The following is a 24,521-nucleotide window of genomic DNA, read 5'->3' as shown; positions in this document are numbered from 1 at the left end:
AACCGGTTGAACTAATTCACCAAACCAAACTGAATCATTTGAAACGATTCGCGTCTCCAGTAAGCACTCTTATCCACAAACTACTTACTTCTTTTAATATGCCTTATACCCCCCTCTGACCTGAAATAAACTAATATATACTGTCTATTCAATTATTAGAACAGTACACTGAGATCAGATTTGAGCGATGAACAGATAATACTGCACATGCGTGATTCAGCAGATGATGAACCGAGCACAAACAGTACATGACAGCCTGCTGTGACTTGAACAACTGTAGAGCGGGTAAACCGAGGGCTTAAATGAGAGGGTCTGGTAAAAAAACTTAAGTTTATTTTTAAATCAGAAAATCCTTATTTAGAAAAAAAACTAAAACAAATACTGAAACTAATAAAAACTAAACTAATACTAAGCAATTTTAAAATATAGAAACTAATAAAAACTAGTAAATCTATCTCTAAAAACTAATTAAAACTAACTGCATATAAAAAAGGCAATTAACCTTGGGTGACTGTCTGCTTAATATGATAGTTGATATGCTTCTTGGTGCTAAATTAACATAAGCATAAATCTGAACATGACACTGATCATAAGAGCAATTTTTAAATTTATAAATAGTGAACATACAAGAACGGTAATCTAACTATTCATATACTATAAATAGTTAGCTATACACATAACCTAAGACAGACTATATAAGTACTTTATGTTGTACAGAATATCAATACTGTATATAAATACAGCTATTTAAGGTTAAAAAGCTATTATTGTTGATTTTAAGCATCTCTACCTCATCTAAAACACTGGAAACAATATTGCAGGACATTTACACATACAATTCTTTCATATGCAAGTTACGTTTATTTACATTTTAACTTATCATTCATTGTGGTCTTTATTTAAAGAACATGAATCAAATTTCCATACTTGTTTTTTATCCAAAGTACTTTCCAGCATTTTCTCATAGAAATTTCTATTTAAACTATCAAGAAAAGTAGTTTCTACTATTCAGGCTGAGGAATCTATAAAGAATTAGCATTAAAGTTTGTGTTTAGTATTGAGTAAAGCATAACAATGTTTATTTAATTCTACTTTCTCTTGTTTTGAGTCACAGAAACTTTAAGCATGTTTGTTAATCCAGTGAACATACAGATCAAGTCCTCCCTTCCTGTTTTATCTCTTGGGCCCTCATCGCGAACAAACAACACCTAATTAAGCTCAATGGAAACACATTCTCTGCGTCTGAACACAATACAGAATCAGCCTTGCTTTTTAAAGCTCACTGAACAGCTAAATTCATGAGATATTTTCCAACGTGTCTCAAAAAGATTTGAAATGACTGTTGCAAATAAGATGTACTGTATATTTCCTTCACATCATGTGTTTACAATAAGCTTTTTGTGTTTTCTAGGTAGTGAAAGCTCCTCCAGACTTTGTGTTTCGTGCTGTGTCTGGAACAGCGGTTTACACGGCCGTATCAGTCATTAATGCCTTGAAAAACTCTGCTCGGACCATCAGCTCATTTATTAGCGTGTCTCCTATCATTCCAGAACCAGACCGGCAGTACCATGTACACACAGGTACACTGCAGTTTATATTTAGTTGCACAATATCAACCATGTTGATTTTGACTATATGCATGTAAGTATTAAACTTTCTTGTTGTGATTCATTGCTTCACAGTATAATCAGGATATTGACCTAAGCTGCAAAAAAGATTACTTTATTAGGTATAATAGTGAAAAATACACAAGTTCAGAGTAAATAAATGATTCATTGTATTTATTCCTATCTCCCTCTCTACTGTACTATCAAATAAAGATGAAAAAACCCTAAATATATAATTATAAGAAAAGTAAAAGGATTATAAAGTACAACAGGTAACAGTTTACAATTAATATCATTAGTAAAGTTAGTTAATAGATTAAAATCATCAATGAGAAAAAGACAGATTTATTTAGTTACAGATTTATTTAGTTCAGTTACTATAATAATATTAGTTAAAATGCACACTGAATATTATTAGTTATTAACTCATTTTAATAAAACATTAAAACAACTTGTAATCAGATTTACGACTACGATTTTAATGCGCTATTTGACTAAATAAAAAGTTAATATAGACTAAGACTAACAAAAACATTTGTAGTTTTCATTTTGAGTTTAGATAAATGAACTAATAGGGCTTCGCGATTCTGGAAAAAAAAATGACAATCACAATTTTATTTTTGCTTCGAATAAAAATCACAATTCACAATTTTATTTGAAAAAAATTGGCAATAAAATAAGACATGATACTCTTCTGCAATCAAATTTTAAGAAATGTAATGAAAAATAATTTAATATGCAAGAAATAGCATCAGAATTCATTATGTATATCAATACTGAACTCACAATACGATATTATCTCCATAGTGTATGCTAAAAACGGTATTATTTTAATATGGTATTATTAATGTTCTTTCTCAAACATAAGGTAAAAAAGATATGAAGATTATCAAATGTTGACCTAATGCTAGTTAAATTTTGTATAGACTTGGAGTGGTGAACCTTTAATAAGCTTTTTGTGGTGAAGAACTCTGGTTCACACTCACGAATAAGTCATTATGCGACGTAGAACATGAAGGCAGAATGTAAGTTAATACAGTAACTCTTTCAATGCCTTTTGGAGTCTGACCATGTTGCTAAGCAGCCGAATAGAAAACAATGCAACAACATGTACTTAAATACATTTGGTTGTATCTAGGGCTGCACAATATATCGCTTCAGCATCAATATCGCAATGTGCGAATCTGCAATAGCCACACTGCAGGATCTACAATGTTGATTATAATGACCAGAAACCACATTTCAGAATGTGATTTGAGTCATTGCAAAGTTTAACCCGAATAGTGTAAAAGATTTTCGTTTGGATGTGTTTTTAAGAACTGTTTCTATCATATTCAATTCATGTTTATTTCTATAGCTCTTTTACAATGTAGATTGTGCCAAAGCAGCTTAACATAGAAGTTCTAGTAAATTGAAACTGTGTCTGTTCAGGTTACAGAGTTGAAGTTCAGTTTAGTTTAGTTCAGTGTTAAATTTCACTTCTGAAATTCCAAAAACTGACGAGCAAATTCATCGATGCGCAGCATCCCAAGTCCCAAACCAAGCAAGCCAGTGGCGACACCAAACGAATTTCAACCAAGAAATTCTAAAGTTTATAGATTTAACAAAAAAATTATTATATTTAATTATTTAAACAAGGAAGACAATACAATGTTGTTTTACATTTGGATTAAAGTTGAATTTATGTTCTTAAATACTTGTTAGACTTCACAGAAAACCACAAAACACACAACTTTTTTTTTTAATCTTTGTTCTACTGGATTCATCTATGCTTGCAAATTGTTTATTATGTTTTATGCAGATGTATGAATTCTTTCCAAGTAGGGTTATTAAGGTCATCTTTAGAAATGCTCGATTAAGATCATGTGGGTGGTCAAATCGAGATCACAAACTTTTAACGATTAATCATGCAGCCCTATGAACTACTGTTTACTGTTAGAGCCGTATTACACTGTGTAAACCTACAACAGCCCTATAAATATATTTAATCCGATACTGTTTAATCCATATTTCAGTATTTCGTAGGACAGATTAGCATGTGAATATTCATGTTTAAACTATTAAGCTAAACATTTGAGTCTCCAAACATTTGCCACCGTTTACACCTTTAAATACAATCTGAATATTCCTAAAATCCACTCTAAAAGTTTAAATAATAAATAATTATAATTTACTGTATTTTAAAGTGCCCATGATATCAATATTGTGCATGTTTATTAGTATATAAGTATACACAGTATATTAAATAAAGACATTTGTCTGTATGCATGTGTTTTGTGTGTCTGCAGTGCTTCAGTTTGTGCCAAGCCATGTGGATGTGCGTATGTGTACCTTCAGTGAGCAGGCAGAGAAAGGTCTAATCGCTGCATTAGCTGAAGTGCGGCGGAACTCAGAGGAGTCCACAAACTTCACTGTGAATGTAAGTTGACTTCTTTATCCAGCTTATGGTATTAAAAGCTCAAACACTGATAACCTGACACTGAACCCCTTCAAATCCTCTTAATTAGTTCTTGTTTCATTGTCATTTGCTTAAATGACTTCTTTAGCATTACACACAAGTGCTGTTTAATGTAAATAAGCCAAATGTGAACCAGTTCCCTGTTTTATACAGTGTTTTGATGGTAGGAAGATGGTTTTAAATTGTGTTGTGTGATGTGAATTCAAGGCTTTATTGCCTTCAGTGCAGAGGGGTGACGTCATCTGGAACTGTGCGCTCTGATTGGGTAAGGAAAGAGCAGGACTGCTCAATTCAGCCGTTGTCAAGGAAACTAAACTAATGGGTCTTATTCATTTCATTCACCAACGTTCAGAAAGTGTTCAAGCTTTTTGAGGAGATCAGCGAGTGTGAATGAAGAGATTTGAGCTGAGTGTGTGTGAGTTTACGTTAAGATTGCTGTGTTATTTTGTAAATAATAGTTTTGTTGTTCTAATACAGGGGTCGGGAACCAATTTTTTGGCAAATTAATTTTTTTAAAGAGCCATTGAGGATATATATGAAGCATCACATGTTGAGTAAATCCATGTATTAAGAAAGGTTCATTTATAGAATTTTTTTTTTCTTTTCGCCATCACACACATGAATGTTGTTTGAATTTACATGCGCAAGGTTACCATATAAATGTAAGTTGGTGTTGCGTTTCAAGTTAATTTACAGCGCTGCACACGTGCATCGGTTGAAACGTCCTTTTATTCTTATCCTTATCCATTTTGCTGTAAAAATATACAATAAAAAGGTCATTTTAATTGTATTTTCAATAGGAAACTGATTTTTAGTCACAGTTTAAGTTTTTTGTTGAAGTGAGACAGCTGGAGAGCCACATATCTTTGATCAAAGATCCACATGTGGCTCCCGAGCCATAGGTTCCCTACCCCTGTTCTAATATCTACAGTATAGGATCTCATTATTTAAAAATGTATTTTAGTATTCATTTATTTAATTGATTAACACATTTTACATTAGACACTTGTGTTACGACTTTTGATATGACTCAACGACAACCAAATAATGCAAAAATAAGTGAATTTATTTACAAAAATTAAAAGAGGTCAAACAGCAAAAATATTATATACAAGTTGGAATCTCACAAAAGAAAATAAATCAATTAATGGATGTTATTTGCGGGAAAAGAGGATGTCAAGAAGCGCAAAATAAAAGAAAGCTTCATAACAAAAACCCTAAACTAGGTGAAAATTACCCTCTAAACTACTTAATAGAAAATAAACCAGCAAAACATATTCAGCATTTGCATGCCATATCTAAACTACACTTCTAACAAAAATATACGTAGAAAACTTACAGTGAGTGGTGCTTACTTCTGAACGGGTGTGTTTAGACCAGAGATGCCCAAACTATAGGGCCAAAGTTGGCCCATGGTAACCTTTGATTTGGCCCGCCAGCTTACCTGAGAAAAGAGGAAGAGTGATGGGCATGGTTTAGAGATTTTCATTTCAAATCTAATGTAATTTTTGTTTGTTTGTTTGTTTTATTGTTAAAAGCTAACTGAAATTAAATGTTTCAATTAAATGGTGTAAATTAATCAGATTTAGTTTAAATGTACATACTGTCACCTGATAGACAGTGGAAAAATCGAGGCAAAGGCAGATTCTGCTTGACTGGTGTATTTAACATTGAACTCCACTGTGTTATAAATGTGATTGTTTATGTTTTTATTATTAAGTTGTCATTTTAAATGTTATACTGCATTAGTTATAATGATTTAAAGTAATGTTTTCTAATAAATTAACAAATTACCCATGGCAACTTTAATGTAATATAGTTTGGTATATTTAACTTCGACCCACGGCTCTCAATGATATTTGTTTTTTAGCTCTTTAAATGAAAAAGTTTGGGCACCTCTGATTTAGACAGTGAAGTTTTCTGTGTGTTGTGAGTTGTATGTCTGGTGACACCTAACCTCCTCAAATCTCAGGGGAATTGGAAAACCAATGATCAGGGATCATGAAATTAGTACATACAAAATAGTAACAGTGCACCAAAACTGAAACAAGAACAAAATCAAACTCCTAAAGTCACATCAACATAACAACACAAGCCAAAACACACACACAGAGCAAAAAGCCAAGCAAGACCAATGCAAGAGAACGAGCCTCCCCGCTCGCATCCCTTTAAACTTTGGGCTTCCTTCCTGATTGGCAGCGAAGGTGATAACGTCACAAGGAGTAATGAAGATTGATTTCTTAATAAAAGCTAAACATATCCAGGTTTTCATTAATCAATTATCTAATCTAATATGTGTGCTACTAAAATCAAAAATACAATGAACGATGGAATTTGGGTCTGGCAAACAACGGTTCCAGAAGGCGGGTCTTTTTCTGTACTGCCTTTTAAAAAAATTGTTGGGTTTAGGGAAGTGGGTGGGCGCTGGTTAATTGGTGCTTTTGAAAACACTATTGGTTGGGTTTAGGAAAGGAAGAGGGTGGGTCAGTTGATCAGTCAGTCAGTCATTCAGACAGTCGACAGCGGCCTCTAGTGGTTTTACGTGAGTACAGCAGATGTGAATGGCACTTGCGAGAGACATTTCAGATCTGAAAAGGCATACACAGTGGCCTCTGGTAGAAAAACGTAGCTCCTGGGACGTACTTGGCACTCTCCTGAAATGTATATAACAGTACGTTTTTAGAATGAGCCTGGGTTGCTTTAAGCAGACCCTTAAAGACTGAATTGTTTTGTAGATTTTAAACATCACAATGAATCAAGATGTGGACGTGAAGGCACAACAGCAGAAGTTTCCAGTGGAGATCACCTTTGCTGTGCATGATATGCGCGGGTATGTGCCCGGGACAGAGGTCAGCGCTCTGCTCCGCCAGCTCAGCGTGGTTGAGTTCAGCTATTACCTGGGCTACCCTGTACGGCAGATCGCAGAACGTGAGTATGCATTCTTATTTTGATGGACAACATATAAATACACCTAAAACAGCTGACATTACAAGTGGTTATGCTGTATGTCGATTAAACTGTGGGCACACAGTAGGCCATCAGCATCGACCCATCTACTGGTATTCTAGCCCAGTGTTGGTGGTAACACATTACAAGTAACTTGAGTTACGTAATAATATTACTTTTCTAAGTAATATGTAAAGTACTGCATTACTTTTAAAAAATAATATTTTAATACTTTTAAATAATATTTGAGGTACTTTTTGGAAAATGTAATGCGAGTTACTTTTTATTCCCAGTGATGGGTTGCAGCTGGAAGAGCATCCGCTGCGTAAAACAAATGCTGGATAAGTTGGCGGTTCATTCCGCTGTGGCGACCCCAGATTAATAAAGGGACTAAGCCGAAAAGAAAATGAATAAATGAATGAGTTACTTTTTAGTTTAGTTAATTCACTTTTAAAAAATAAATTGCTGATCAACATAGTCACATTGAATCCTGCACACAGTGAAGAGAATGTAGGAACTGACAGAAAGGAAAATGGCAGAGCCTTACATTTTTGCAATGGAAATGATAATTATTTTGAAGACATCGGAGAAAAGTAAAAAAGGGATTAGAGTGGACTGTGATTTTACTTTTTAATATGACAAAAAGTACAAAAGTAGCAAACGCATTTTTTAAACTTTCATTAATCTGTATACTGTATATGACATGCAGAGCTTTGGGGTCAGAAAGTTCTTTGAAGATAACATTATCATTTATTAATTGTATTTTTATGTGCTTATTTAAGGTAAATTAAGATTATACAGTGTGGTTAATTGCAGAGTTGCTCTATTTAAAAAAGAAAAAGACGAGAAAAAAAACCCTGCAAGTTTTAAAAGATATCAAACCTGATCAAGCCAGGTCAGAAAAAGTAATGCAAAAGTAACTCAAAAGTAACACAATGCATTACTTAACATAAAAAGTAAGTAAACTAGTTGCTTTTTTGGGGAGTAACTCAATATTGTAATGCAGTACTTTCTAAAGTAACTTTCCTCAACACTTTTCCACCCTGTAAACCATCTTTAACCACTTAGAAATCAGATTTTTTGCTCAAATTTGACATTTTGTCTTTCTTTTCTCCATTAGCTTTCCACTACCCAGAGCTAAACACAACCCAGCTGCTACGATCCTCATGGGTCAGAACAGGTACTTATTCTTAACACTCTTTTATTACAAAATATACTAGCATTAAAAATGTTGATTTTGAAAACTGTTATTTTGGAATTAAACAAATGGTGTTACTATTTTCCCTAATGTAAAATAAGCTTTTAAGCATTTCTAAAGGTTTTTTAAGCATTTAAAATATATTTATTATACTATATTAAATAGACACATTTGTAATAATATAGTCATACTACACAATGTTGTTTTCTTTCTGTGTTTTTTGTCCAAATATGTAGCTTTGGTGAGACTCTTACTTAATAGAAACATAATTTATTTAAACATTAAATAGACACATATCTTATAATATAAAAATACTTTTTTCAGTTTGACTGTATTTGCATTTTTTAAATGGGTTACACTTTATTTAAGGTGTTAAAGTTATTTAAATACTATTCATTTAAATACTTACATTAATGTAATATGGTTAGAATTAAGTTCAGGGTAATTTACATGCATAATTTATTATGCATAATTATTTGTAATTACTATTGTTAGTACATAACACAAACAGTTGGTCAAAATTATTCGCTCTCCTGTAAAATTTTATTTTTTATATCAAATCATTCGGCTTGAAATAAAATCTCCAACAAAAACATAATTTTCAACCTTTTCTGGATTTCCTCAAACCTGATTAATGCTATGCCAATGATTATTTTCTTTATTTATTTTTATTTTCTGATTTATAGCTGGAGTTGATATGTTTATACCAGTGGATTGCATTTGTACTGCTTTGTATTTAAAAAAACAAAAAGAAAAAGCTTAAATAAAGCATTAAAAAAGTCAGTATTAGGTAATAAGGTCAGTATTATTTGCCCCCCTATCTATTTTTTCGATCGTCTACAGAGCAAACCATCATTATACAATAATTTGCCTAAATATCCTAACTTGCCTAGTTAATCTAATTAACCTAGTTAAGCCTTTACATTGCTCTTTCAGCTGAGTACTAATATCTTGAAAAATATCTAGTAACATATTATGTATTATTATCATGGCAAAGATAAAAGAAATCAGTTATTAGAAATGAGTTATTAAAACTATTATGTTTAGAAATGTATTGGAAAAATTAAATAGAATTTGTGGGGGGGGGGATATACAGTATGACTAATAATGACTTCAACTGTATGTAACAAGAACACCGTAAAATAAAAAAATATATTAATATTTTTATTAAATAAACTTTCATACTGGCATTGCCTTCAAATATATTTGCCAGTAAAAATGCTGCAAAAACAGCAATGTTATGAAGCATTATTATTAATGCTGCCTTGATGAGCATAAGAAACTAAAGAAACTTCCTACTTTTGAATGTGCACTAGCAAATGAATCTGTCTGAGATGCAGTAATATTTTTTCACAAATTGTGTTCAGTGTTGTTGGGAGTGTTGGACCAGCGTGCGACTGACAAGGTCTTCCACATTACCATGGAGAGGAGATTGGCTCTGCTGTTGGGCGACGTGTTGGGTACGGGCCGCCGCTTTAAGAGAGCAACCAGTGTGGGCAACAACAGCCTGCAGGTTCGTAAATCATCTGTGTTATTTGCCATGCATGAGCTCATTGGCTTCATTTATAAAGCTCTTCCTGTGTGCGTGTCGAACGCGTCTCTGGCTTCTTAATCAGTCTCTGTCTTTGTGGCACATCCATACACCTGCTCTCCCTCCGCGCATCATCATTCAGGGACAACGGGTATCCATGGCAACACCATCCCATTCATCCCTGGCCTGGAGAGCTGCTTAAAAACAACCATTTCACTCCTATCGGCTGCCGGCGCGTCCTGCTCCAGCTGCAAACACAGATAAATTATTGAACACAACCTCGCAGACAGCTAGAGCGATTCTGAAAGCTTTAATTGCCCGTTCTGCCTACACAGAGAACATTTCATAGAGACCCGATGGAAGACTAGCTGACCTAATGGATGTGTTGAAAATGGCGAGTCATAGTCTGTTAATAATGGCTAATTAGCTGAAAAAGAAGCTGTGTTAATGATGTTTATAGTTATGTCACTTCTAATTTTAGATAGGTGAGGAATTCTGGAATATCATTAGTGTACTTTTGCTTGTTTGTAAAATATAATAATACAGTTAGACGTGTATTCATTCATCCATTCATCATTCATTCGTTTTCTTTTAGGCTTAGTCCCTTTATTTATCTGGGGTCGCCGCAGCGGAATGAACCGCCAATGAAAAGCATATGTTTTCCAGCTGCAACCCATCACTGGGAAACATCCATACAGATTAATTCACACACATACACTTTGGACAATTTAGTACACCCAATTCACCTATAGCGCATGTCTTTGGACTGTGGGAGAAACCGGAGCACCCGGAGGAAACCCATGTGAACACTGGGAGAACATGCAAACTCCACACAGAAATGCCAACTGACCCATCTGGGGCTCGAACCAGCAATCTTCTTGCTATGTGGTGATCGTGCTACCCACTGCGCCACTATGACACCCCCTGTGATTTTCTTTTTCAAATATTTCCCAGATGTTTAACAGAGGGAATTGTTAACAGTATTCCCTATTTAAAAAAAAATTCTGGAGAAATTCTTAATTGTTTTTTTTATTTTGGCTAGAATAAAAGCAGTTGTAACATTTTTTTAAACTATTTTAAGTTTAAGTCAATATTATTAGCCCTTATAAGTCAATATTATTAGCCCTCTTAAGGTCTTTGCACAGTAAAGTCTGAAATGTTCGTATTCGTTTTGTTCGTACTGAACAAAGCTGCGCTGGATTATCACTATCCAGAACAGAACAAATCCTAAACAGAGACTGGCACTACCATAGACATTATAATAGGTGGCTCCATACACTAGCAATGGACCGAAGCAGACCATGAGGTGTCTTTCTATTATAATGTCTATGGGCAGTACGTCAAAAGTGTGGACACACACCGAGACAGACACACTCACACCAAACAGCAGCAGGTGAGAAGTGCACCAGTAACTTAATCAAGCATATGGGTTTTCAACTGTCTGCCATGTTGTCTTATATTATGCACTGTGTTTGTCATAAAGTTATCTGTGGCTCAAGTGACAGCATTTTGTATTTCGCAGTGGCTCTGAACTGTCAAAACACCTCTCAAATCGTTTTTTTGGATGCAAAAACCCAAAAAAATGACAGACGAAAGTTTTGGAGGCAGTGTGTCAATACGATTCACACAACATGAGGTTGAATTAATTTTTAACGTGCAAAAATTATGGATGAAAATTTTGGATTCAGTGTGCAATAACCTTTAAGCAATATTTTTTTCTCGATTCTTTACAGAACAATCTTACTTGCCTAATTAACCTAGTTAAGCCTTTAAATGTCACTTTAAGCTGAATACTAGTATCTTGAAAAATATCTAGTAAAATATTATTTACTGTCATCATGGCAAAGATAAAAGAAATCAGTTATTAGAAATGAGTTAATAAAACTATTATGTTTAGAAATGTGTTATAATTTGTAGTTTTGTCAACTTCCGTTTTAAATGTTCAAGCTCTGGATGGATTATATTAGGTGTTGATGTGTTTATTGTTTATTTATTGTTTTACTATATTCGTCCAATTGTGGTTGTTTTTTTCTGTTAGTATTATTGAAACTCAGTGCATATCAAAGAGCCACCATATCATTATATCAAAAGTACACTGTGGGGTACCACAAGGCTCAGTTCTTGGTCCTTTTCATTTAGTTAGTTTCCACTGTTATGCCATTAATACACTGCTCTATATCTCCTCAAATCCTGCTCATTTGTATGAATTCACAAAACTAGAAGATTGTATAACTGATAATAAAAATTGGATGACTACAACTTTTAGAAAAATTCAGAAAAGGCTTCTTTATTGGACAAGGGGCGAGTATTTAAGGGTAATATGTCAATGAAGTCTTTCTTGTACGTTGCCTGTTTTTCTTTACACTGTAATATACTGTCTGAATGATGGCTCCAATTACCAGCTAAATTCATTATACAAACACTGTGCTTCGTGCATGTTTTATATGATAAAGTATTCTGAAAATATCTAGTAGTTATTGTCTGGGGTCTTTACACAGATGATGACAATCTGCTAAACCTGGGTGTTATTATGATATTATTATGATTCTAATGCACCATGAGGAACTGTAGCAGCACTTTTTAAAATGAGCTTTTAACGTCTCTGTCCGGTGAGGGTTCACTACTCAGGGCTCTTAATGTAGGTCAAGCTCAGGTGAAGCTCAACACATGGAAGCTCTTTTTCCACCCCAATAACCCTGGAGACTAGAAACATATTAGACTCATCTCTGAGACCCTCTAAACACCTTTTTGTCCGATAAGACATTTAAACTTTAAAGGGCTAATTGCAGCCAGTTCTGATACATGTGTTTATGTGTGTTAGGATTAATTAGCATTTGCATATGTGAAATTAAAGGTTAAAGAAATAATTTACCACAAAAGACAGTTTTCATTTACTCTCTCTTTTGACAGTTCAAAGCTGTTTGACTTCTGGAGAATAGCTCAGACATTCTTTTGAATGAAAAGCAAGTGAATTGACACGTTTTAATTAATTAATTTAGTCACGCTTTACAATAAGATTTCATTAGTTAATGTACTTATTAACATAAACTAATCATGAACAATACTTGTACAGTATTTATTAATCATAATTCAGCTTTTACTAATGCAATATTAAGATCCAAATTCATGCTTGTTAACTTAAAGCATGACTGACTGACTTAATGCAATAAATGACTACATTTTCATTAACTAACATTAATTAACATGAAAAAATTCTGTAATACACGTTTTGTTTATTGTTTTTTTAGGTTAGTAAATGCACTAATTAACATAAACTAATAAAACCTCATTGTAAAGTGTCACCATTATTTTAAAATAAAGATTTTAAAAGTGGTGTATGTCCGTCTTATATTATTATTATTTATATACTGTGTAGCATTAGTATTTATTCATATTTGGAATTATTAGATTATATTGTTATATTTTCAGTTGTCATTTCAGCTTAAATGAATTAAATTTAAATTTGAAAGGGCGTTAAAGATGCAAGTAACTGTTTTCATCATTAATGAAATCCTAGTCCTCGATTACCTATTCTAGAGCCCAAAAAACATATTAAGGCAAAACTGAATTAATAGTTTTATGATGAAATGTAAATAAGGTATCCTCTATAAACTCCTACACAAAAGTATCTGAATAGGTTTTTATTTTTTTTAGGTTTTAATTTTGGATTGTTTAAATTTTCAATTCAGCTTTTCCTTTTTTCATCCCTGCCAGTGTAGTTTTGGTGGATGAATTTCTATTTTAACAACTTTTTTTCTTCAGTGTCGTTTACAAAAAGCAGCTTGTAAATAATGACAATGTTTTTGTACTTCTAATTATTTCAGTGAAAACAAGATTAGTCCGCTTACCCTATTTGTAGATTATTTTGCCTTTTGTTTTAAAGGAAAACGTACTTACTTTCGATTTATTGTTTCTGAAAACAAGACTATAATTTTTGCTTGTCTAGAAATGCTTTGCTCATCTTCGTGATTTAAGAATTTGTAGATATTTTAACTAGAAACACATTTTTTTAATCTAAATATCTAAGTGTGCTTTAAAGGGGACCTATCATGCCCTTTTTTACAAGACATAAAATAAGTGTCTGATGTCCCTAGAGTGTGTATGTGAAGTTTCAGCTCAAAATACCCCACAAATAATGTTTTATAACTCTTTCAAACTGCCCTTTTTGAGCTTTGATCCAAATTGTGCCCTATTAGGTGACTGCCACTTTAAATTCAAATGAGATTGTGTTCCCAGTCCTATTTTGGAAACAGGGCGGAGCTATAAATGCCTGTGCATCAGCATAGCAGCAGATTCAAAACTCTAATTGTGGACGCTGCATCTCATAGGTCTGTCTGTGCTAATGAGGAAGAGAGCATCACTAATGGGTAGGGCCAGACGGACGTTTTTGCTATTTCTGCTGAGAAATTTGGTAAAAATCTGCGGATTTCTGCGGAATAATTTTGGAAGGATCATAACTAAAACCTTAATATGTGAAATACAAAATTATGTCTTTTTAAGTTTTATTTAATGTTTAAAATGCAAATCCAATTAGATTCACTTTATTTGGTAAACAAAGCTATTCTTATAATATCTCTACTAAAATATTACTGTACAAACTGCATTGTAAATAAATCAGATGAACATTTTCATATTAGTCAATATTATTACTGTAATTCATTTAAAAACTGAATAAATATAGATTTACACACATTTACTCAAGTAAATAAACAGAATTAATGATGGGCTAAAGATTTGCGGAATTCTACGGAAAATCTGCAGAATTCTGTGCGCGCATAAGGGCCTACCAATGGGCAGCACTTTCCCCCTCTGATGGCACGTAAAAAAGGGGAGAATGTCAATCAAAGTGTTTCTGCAGACTGTTTTTATCAAGTGTGATAATAAAAAATATAATTAATTTTGACCATTAGAGGCTGACTATATTCACACAGTGTTACCACACAACTGTGTTTAAACCCCTTATAAATGTGATTATGGTATAGCAGGTCCCTTTTAATTGCAGTGTATTGAGCTGCACATCAAACTTTGTATGAACAAGTCTTTTTTTTTTCTCCCCACTTCATTTAGATCGTACAGACGACCCATCTTGTGGGGCCGGACAACCCTCTGGAGATCATCTACTTTGTGGAAGGCGCTAACGGACAGAGGCTTCCTGCCACCACCACAGCCAACATGCTCAACAGTCTTGACGTGCAGCATGCAGCGATCATCATGGGATACCGCATCCAGGGCATATTAGCACAGCGTGAGCATTCAGACATTCACTACAAAATAACCAGTATTAGAGAAACTATAATTGCAGTAAACTATACCATAATGGTAAGACACGATGATGGAGTTATCATTAAAATGTTTTTGATTTGATGCTAACAGAGCAGGCAGAGGTTTTTGTGGTAGCATTCTTCATTTCTGCTGCTGGAAACCTCAAAGAGGAGAGTTCAGATAACATGACATCTCAGGAGAGCTCTGCCTTTTTATGTAACATTTATATGTGGCGGGCTTGCAACTGCATCACCCACAGCATAAACACTAGATTCATTAGACTAAATTTAGGAGCTTCCTGTTGTATAATATCTAAGATATTTTTAAATTTTAGCTTAAATCTTAATAGGTCTCCAATTAGAGAGAAGCGAAAAACAGAACAAACCCAAATTATGGATGTTTAGTGGATACAACACCTCAAAATAGATGATACTGTTTATTTGCATTTGGTAGATGGTTTATGTTTAATGTTAGATGTACTGGGTTTTTCATTGTTTACACTATTTCTCTTACAGTACATACAGATTCTTTTGGATATTCATTTAAAAAGAGACAGCTAAAGTACTGAAAAGAGACAGATATTTAAAAAAAAAATTTATATCAGAAATTATATTACATATATATGGGGGCAGCGCAGTGGGTAGGCAAGAAGGTTGCCTCGGCTGGGTCAGTTGAAATTTGTGGAGTTTGCATTTTCTCCCCATTGTTCGTGTGGGTTTCCTTCGGGTGCTCCGGTTTCCCCCACAAGTCCAAAGACATGCGCATGTGTGTGAATGAGAGTGTATGGGTGTTTCCCAGTGATTGGTTGCAGCTGGAAGTTGCTGTAAAACATATGCTGGATAAGTTGGTGGTTTATTCCGCTGTGGCGACCCCTGATTAGGGACTAAGCTGAAAGGAAAATTAATTAATAAATATTACATATTATTATATATTTTTTTTTTCTTCTCAGAATTGTGACAGAAATGTTTTGTTTGTTTTGTTTTATTTTTTGTTTCGTTTGTTTTTTGTTTTGTTTGTTTGTTTGTTTTTGTTTTTCCCACAAAATTCTGAGGTGGGTTTTCTCAGAATTGTGACTTCATTTCTCTGTGTTGTTTTTTTTTTTTGTTATCTTTTGTTTTGTTTGTTTTTTATTTATTTTTTGCTTTGTTTTGTTTGTTTGGTTTTGTTTGGTTTTTTGCTTTGTTTTGTTTGTTTATTTTTTTTCCTCACAAAATTCTGAGGTTGGTTTTCTCAGAATTGTGACTTTATTTCTCTCTATTGTTTTTTTTTTGTTAGCTTTTGTTTTGTTTGTTTGGTTTTTTATTTATTTATTTTGCTTTGTTTTGTTTGTTTTGTTTGTTTGTTTGTTTTTGTTTTTTTCCCAAAATTCTGAGGTGGGAATTCTGTTGCATGACAGCAGTTTAGGCTTTTGTTACACAATCTTTAATCATGATTCAAGTAAGTGATTCATTTATTATGTCTGCCAATGGCTTCATTTTTAAATGAATCTGCTGTTTTGAGCAAATCGTTTAAATTAATGAATTAAATAAATTCAGTGTTAACTTTTTTTTCTGTGGATAATATTTTATTACAATATTTTTAATAATATTATATATACTTTTTTTTTGCTTTATTAAGAAGAACCAGGTTGTACAGTTTCATTATACAACAAAATTGCTTCACATTCAGAAGGATTAAATGAGAAAAGGAAAATTAATTAAAAGAAAATAATTTTAAAAAGCAGAGGGTACATAATTATCAATAAATTAACTAAAGTTATTAAATGCCCCTTTAGTACATGTATAGAAACATTTTATGCAAAAAATGTTAAAGGATGAGCATATATTAACCATTTTAATTGCATATCTATCTATTATTAAAATAATAATAATAATAATAATAATAATTATTATTATTATTATTATTATTATTATTATTATTATTATTATTATTAGATACTGTCCCTAGTCACTGACACTTATGCCTCTTTTCCCTTATGTATGTCCAGCTGTGGAGAAACAGGCCTCACCTCCTTCAGACACAGAGAAGACAAACACATGGATAATCATAGGAGTGGTGGTCCCGGTGCTGTTGGTTGTCATTATTATAAGCATCCTGTATTGGAAACTGTGTCGCACTGACAAACTGGAGTTCCAGCCAGACACTGTGAGCACTGTCCAGCAAAGACAGAAGGTGAGAGATGCGAAAGTTAATCAAAGGTATAAGGTAATCTTCAATCAAATTTCTTTCACATTTGGAGTGGCAGTCCTCCTCTGTTGGTGTCAGTTCAGAGGCTTTACCTACAATATTCCTTACCACGTCCCTCTTGTTTGCTGCTAGGGAATGATGTGCAAAGAGAAAGCCCCATCCCCCTACTCAATATTTTGTTTCAGTGTGAAGTACATCAGCATACTGAAAAAAAAGTCTCAGCAACTTCCAGTTTACGCAGACTTTAAAACCTAAGCTTGGCTTTGTGTTATTTGGTTGGTCAGGCCAGTTGTTCAGATTTTCAGACTTTTTGTGGCTGCTGTCATAAATTTGTTCCTGAAGTATTTTACTTTCACATCAGATATAGGATACTTTTACTTTAGGATGAATATATGACAAGTAATGTTAAAACACCTGTTTTGTCATGTTGTTTTAACATTATTTGTTATATATTTATCCTCTTCATTGAAATACAAGAACATGTAAAAGAGAACTCAGGATTTGTGCATAGAGAGAATGAAATACACAAACAGTGTCTTGTGCTTGATGTTAAACAAGTATTAATTGAAACGTGTATGAAATTTGCAGCATTAACTGTTAAATGAGTCACTGTAAACTCAACGAACCAAGTGAAAATATGGCGTGAAAAACTGCCCACATGAAAATATCTATAGTAATTTACAGTTAATACTGTAGTGTTTTTGAACCATGCTACAGTAAAATTCTTGAATTAATCTGTTGCAGTAATATAGTTGCTATTGTGATACAACAACTAATATATATATACAAGTCAATACTGAAGTATTAAAAATACTACTGTTAATGAATGCTGCAGCATAGTGTAGAATAAACTGAAATTGGGTAATTTGTGTGTGTATGTATGTATGTTTGTATGTATGTGTGTATATATATATATATTTCTGCAAATACTGTGTACTAATAAAAACTAAAGGATACTATAGTATTTTCAGTTTATCAATTAATTTTAGTTTATACTACACTATGCTACAGCATTCATTAACAAAGTGTTGTAAATACTATAATAAAATATACAGTATAATGCACTTTACTATAGTATTAATTATAATTTAAAATAAATTACTATAGTATTTTTTTCTAATGGGTGTAGTTTTTTTTAGTACTTTCAATATTTCAGTATTGTCTTTTGACAAATCTACTGTAATTCAAATGTGAAGAAATGTGGAAAATTGAAGCCTCAATACTGTTAAATGTCCCATGAAGTGCTTTGAAATCTGCATTTTATTATTCGATGTTTGACGTATTCTAAGACAGGACGAAACAGAGTAGCTAATCATCTTTTTTAAATTGCCATTTCATTGAGAGTGCTATTGAGAGTGGTCGATCAAATGAAAAGCAAATGAGAAGCATCTCGAAGGGGGTGGGACATGTCTAGAGAGCATTTGCTTGGTCAGAAGATTTGATGAGAAACTGAAGTATGAGGTGATGTCAAAAAAATTGTTGATCAGTTAAGGCGGAAGCAACAAACTGCAAGCATTGGATGTTTATATCTGCTAGTTGTGAATTTAGTCACTGTTTTGCACCACACTGTAGATTATAGATAAAACTACTTTTTCATTTCACAGGACCTTCAAAATGTCTTTGGAAAAAAATTTTTTTGCTATGAGGGTAGTCAATGGTCATATTGTGGTTTTGTTTCTGTCCACCATTTCTGCCGACGTTTTAGTGATATTGCTAATCAGTCTGTGGGCTCCTGTGTGTCTGAGCTGCTTATCTTGTCTCTCCCAGAGTGTTTTAAATGAATCTCTTGCCGGATGCCAGCCAGCTGTGAAAGATCAGAGTTGGATACACGAGGATGTGTTTTGTAGTCGGCTATCTGCTATTCACCAGTTTATGCTCACAGTTTTTCTTGGCATTTGAGTATTCTCATTCATTTAGCAAATAGTTCATTTCAGTAGTCCGATTCAGTCATTTTGTTGAGTCATCATCAGTCAAATATTCCCACAAGTTGCTGCGTCATCTTTGTAGTGAAATAAATGTTTATCTGTTCTTTCTAATCTATAACCAATTTTCCAGAATGTTGTATAGGTTGAGTGTAAGCCTGAGCTAAACTACATGTTTCAGAGTTGACTAATCAGTGGTTTGTCCGAGGGTGGGATGGTGGCTCAGTGGTTAGCCTTAAAGCAAGAAGGTCGCTGGTTCAAGTCCCGGCTGGGCCAGTTGGCATGTCTGTGTAGAGTCTGCATGTTCTCCTCTTGTTTGTGTGGGTTTCCTCCAGGTGCTCTGGTTTCCCTCACAGTCTAAAGACATGCGCTATAGGTGAATTGGATAAAGTAAATTGGCCTTGTGTGTGTGTGTGTGCGTGCGTGTGTGTCTGTGTCTGTGTGTGTCTGTCAGTGTCTGTCTGTGTCTCCAGTACTGGGTTGCCGCTAAAAGGGCATCCGCTGCGTAAAACATATGCTGGAATAGTTGGCGGTTCATTCTGCTGTGGCGACCCCTGATAATCAGAGATAAGAAAATTAATTAATGAATGGTTTGTCTGAATGACTCTTCATCTCTTAATGAAGCTGTGTGTGTTCAGGGGCCACCAGAAGTTTTTGATGTGTGTTTTTGAAGAGTTGTTGTCAAAATTGTCCGAAGACAAGAATGGAAATGAAGAATTTTAGGATAACTTTAATGAAAGCAGATGATACACTTCAAATGTTGACTGCTATAAACTTGTTCAAATATTTCTGGTGTTGTTTAATTGAGAGAATATTTTTAAGATGTATATTTTTATATTAATAACTACTCTAAAAAACAAATTCTTGCTGTCTAACCTTTTTTTGTTGAATCGAAATACCTTTTCTAGTCATTTCAACTTACTTTATTCAAACTGACAAAAAATATTACATTAAACCTGACTAACCTATTGAAAAAGTTTGTTGTCATCACTTTTTTCGGATAATTTTTTACAGTTTAATGTCTAATAGCATTTTTTTCACTTTGCCGTGACGACAGTTCTTGTTATTTTACTAGTTATTTTGTAAAACACTAAAATTCAGCTTAAAAAAATTATTAATTAGGCAAATCATTGTACAACAGTGGTTTGTTCTGTAGCCAATTAAAAATACTAATAAAACTGACTTTACAAATCATTTTAAAATAAAAAAAAAAAAAAGAAATTAAAAGGAATACTTCTAGATAGGAAAACAAAAACTGTGAAAATGTCCTTGCTCTGCTAAACAACACTTAGTAAAATCTGAAAAATGATTACAATTATACAGTTATATATATCAACAACTTGTCACACATGCTATATATGTAGATTTTGGCAGTTATATCATGTCCTTTACTGTTTATGAGTGCCCTTTCTTTAAAATCAGTTGAATTGGTGCATGACCAGTCATTCTGAATCTTGCTCTCCTGCTGCTGTCATGCAGGGAATCACAGCAGTAATGAATGCTGTTGGGTTCACGGTCAGCAGTGATGTTCTTATCCAGAGCTGAGCCGCTGGCCCTTTAACTCTCAACTCTCAAGTCATTACATGCTTCATGCATGCTCTTAAAAGCACACTCACTGCCCTCTAGAACTGCCCGCACTCTCATCCACATTCCCAACTATGATGATGTAGTGTATAGTACTTGCTTTCTCCAACTGACTCTTTTCACTTTATTCCTTATTCCTTAATTGGGTAGATACATTCTGGATTTGAGAGATTGTGATTTGACACAGTAAAACAATTAAATTGCCATAATTTGTTTACCCCCAAGTTATTCCAAACTAATATGTCTTTCTATGAATCTGTGCAAGATGATATCTTTTTTTATCTTTAACGTAAAAGCCAGTTCGAACATAAAATAAAAAATAAATATTATGTTTAAAAAAATATATGGAAATACCTATTAATTGCTTTGCTTTACTCTCAATAATGAAATCAGGGTGTCCGCGGGGTCTTAAAAAAATAATAAAAAGTGTAGTGGTGTAGTGGTTAGTCCGTCGACACATGCACTCCTTTGCTCACGGCGACCCAAGTTCGATTACCACCTCGTGGTCCTATGCCGATCCTTCCCCACTCTCTGCTCCCCATGCTTTCCTGTCAATAATCTCTACTTCCCTATACATTAAAGGTGAAAACTCTGAAAAAATAATTATAAAAAAGTTGATAAATCAATTATGAAAAAATTAAGGCCATTAAAAGGTATTAAAAATTCCTAATCACATTTTTACGAGGTCTTAGATTTTGTTCAAACGTTGTCCAAAGTGTTTTACTCCAAAAAAGCATAAATATATTTCAATCCAAGTGATTGGCTCGGGCTGGGGCGCTTCCGGCCAAGCTTCTCCGTCCAGGTGATATCACGTAATTTGCGACAAATGCGGGAAGGTGATGTGACGCTCTCCACAAGTAGAGAAACCACAGATCGAAACACGGGAAATGGGAAAATGTAAGTTTGCATACTCCTGGTTGGAGAAAGACAAGTTTAAACAGTGGCTGTAGCCTGTCGCTGAAAACAACCGTGCAATTTATTCTTTCAAGCTTTGTTTCTTCTGAGCTTATCTGAGTTCTGTTACACTGTTGTTCTCCATTGATTTATTTAACTACAACTTTAACTACAAAAATCCCAATTCTGTACCCCTACCCCTTCCCTTTGGCCCTTAAAACCAAGTGTGAAGGGGAAGGCCTTCAAAATTTACCCCTAACAATTGGGACAGCACTACAGCACCTGCACACGTCATCATATGTCATCATTTTTTTAAATTGTTGCGAATTTATAAAAAATAAAAAACCTGAAAAATCACGTACAGAAGTATTCACAGCCTTTGCCATAAAGCTCTAAATTGAGCTCAGGTACATTCTTTTTCCACTGATCATTCTTGAGATGTTTCAGCAGCCTAATTGGAGCTCACATGTTGTAAATTCAGTTGATTGAACATGATTTGAAAAGGCATACACCTGTCTATATAATGTCTCAGGGTTGACAGTGCATGTCGAAGCACAAACCAAGCATGAAAGACTCTTAGCCCATAAGAAACAAAATTCTCTGGTCTGAGACTAAAATTGAACTTTTTGTAGTGAATGCCAGGCGCTATGTTTAGAGAAAACCAGGCACCGCTCATCCCTAGGCTAATACCATCCCTACAGTGAAGCATGGTGGTGGCAGCATCATGCTGTAGGGATGTTTTTCAACAGCAGGAACTGGAAGACTAGTCAGGATAGAGGGAAAGATCAATGGAGTGGCTTCACAACAACTCAGTAAATGTCCTTGAGTGGCCCAGCCTGAGCCCAGACTTAGATCCTATTTAGCATCTCTGGAGAGATCTGAAAATGGCTGTACACCATTGCTTCCCATTCAACATGATAGAGCTTGAGAGGTACTGCAAAGAGGAATGGGCAAAAATTCCCTGAGACATGTGTGCCAAGCTTGTGGCATCTTATTCAAAAAGACTTGAGGCTGTAATTGCTGCCAAAGGTGCAAAGTATTGAGCAAAGGCTGTGAATAATTATGTGCATGTGATTTTTCAGCTTTTTTTTTTTAATCAATTTGCAAGAATTTCAAAAAATCTTTTTTCACATTGTCATTATGGGGTATTGTGTGTAGAATTGAGGAAATAATTTAATCTATTTTGGAATAAGGTTGTAACAAAAAGTGAAGCGATGTGAATACTTTCCGGATGCAAATGTAAAAAAGAGGTCCATAAAAATCTGTCTACAGAAATTACTTAGACAATGTATAAATAAACATGATGCCAGAGTTTAACTTTTATTTCAACTCTGCAAAATGTTCCGGTTGCCAAATTTCAATGATAAATTTAGTCACTTTGAATAAATGTGTCTGCTGAATAAAATAACTGTAAATGCTAAAGAGATTATTTCCTACCTCACCAGGGACTTGTTTTGGAACCATATTATGCACCTCTTTCTCATATGTCTCTGATTTTGCTGTCTGTTTTGGTTACTAAATCACATTAGATCTTTTCATTCATTTCTTTGTCCTTCTTTCTCAATCTAACACACATCCATTCATTTCTTAACACTCTTCTTTCCCCCATGCCTGTGCAGTCCACCTCTTCATTACAGAAATCCATACCAGCAATCCAGAGGTCTATGACTCCTGTCAAGAGCAAAGAGGTGTTAGATAGTAGTGATGAGGAAGAGGAAGAGGAGGAGGAAGAGGAGGAAGAAGAAGAGGAGGAGGAAGAGGAAGAGAGGAAAGAGAAGAAGGTAGAGGCTAGTAGAGGAGTAGTGGTAGTATCCTGTAGTTTGTAGAATAGTCCTCCAGTTAGTACAAGTACAAGAATCCTCTTCCTCATGACCTTCAGCTGTCTGAAGATGGCCATCCCAGTTTAACTGTGTCGAAGTCTGATGTGTTTGGACCAGTTTGTAGTTCTTTGTGAATAATCTATATGTGTATACAGTCTGATGTGCAAACAAATGACCCTGGGTTGATTCATTTGAAAGAATTGGTTTAGATTAACTGAATCACAGCATTCGTCTGTCTTAAGACGCGGTCACAGTGCACTTTTTACCCCATAGACTTCCATTCATATGCATGCGAATGCGACAGACCGGAAACGCAAGCTCGTGCGACAAGTTTTGCAGTTTGCTGCATTGCAAAGTTTTAGCATGGTGAAATCTGGCATGTGAAATTGCATCACGTGACCAATCGAAGATCAAAACAGGACCTCTATGTACAGAAATGTAAAATATGGACCAATCGCTTGATTTTTTTTTTTTTAATGTCTAATCATCTTGTTTAATCCCACCCCGTTCTGCAGTGCCAAACGACAGAATTTCGCAAGCTCAAACTCTAATGTGACCGCAGCATTAGATAATTTACACAAAAAAAGTTAACTTACTCACCATTTACTCATCCTTCACGATTTCCAAACCTTTATGAGTTTATTTTTGATGTTGTTGTTGTTGAAGACAAAAGATGATATTTTGGAACCAATTAGCCATTGACATCCATAGTGGAGGGAAAAACAATACTATGGATGTCAATGGCTGTGGTTTCCAACATTGCTACAAATATTTTACTTTTGTGTTCAACAGAGGAAAGAAACTCAAACAGGTTTGGAACAAGTGGAGAGTGAGTAAATGATTTTGAAACAGTTTTGGGTGAACTGTCCCTTTAAGGCCCGTTTCCATCAAGAACGATAACCGAAATGTTAACTATATTTGTCTCCACACCAATGGATTCACACTCACACATTCACAAATAATACACACTCGGCAGTTTTGTTATCTGCTGGCTTAAATACTCAAGCTCTTCAAACTAGAAATGCTCGTATTATTATTATTAATAAAATAATGTTATAATTTATAAGGTATAAAAAAAAGGCTCTGAGCACATATATACCATTGTCGTTATA

The 24,521-nt window shown here is 34.2% G+C and overlaps 1 protein-coding gene across 1 annotated transcript in view; it reads left to right on the top strand.

Annotated features, from left to right (window-relative positions):
- The window catches only part of si:ch211-1e14.1 (UPF0606 protein KIAA1549), an 89,843-nt gene that overhangs the window by 39,287 nt on the left and 26,035 nt on the right, over positions 1-24,521 (top strand). Inside the window, 7 exon segments of the mRNA XM_056478321.1 lie at positions 1,412-1,580; positions 3,896-4,026; positions 6,801-6,993; positions 8,132-8,191; positions 9,577-9,722; positions 14,808-14,985; positions 16,990-17,174. Coding sequence (XP_056334296.1) covers positions 1,412-1,580; positions 3,896-4,026; positions 6,801-6,993; positions 8,132-8,191; positions 9,577-9,722; positions 14,808-14,985; positions 16,990-17,174 — 1,062 coding nt within the window.

This window comes from Danio aesculapii, chromosome 18 (genome assembly GCF_903798145.1).
Source record: "Danio aesculapii chromosome 18, fDanAes4.1, whole genome shotgun sequence".
Classification (NCBI taxonomy): Eukaryota; Metazoa; Chordata; class Actinopteri; order Cypriniformes; family Danionidae; genus Danio; species Danio aesculapii.
Note: the sequence above shows the minus strand (reverse complement) of the source record. Positions and strands in the feature narration are given on the sequence as shown.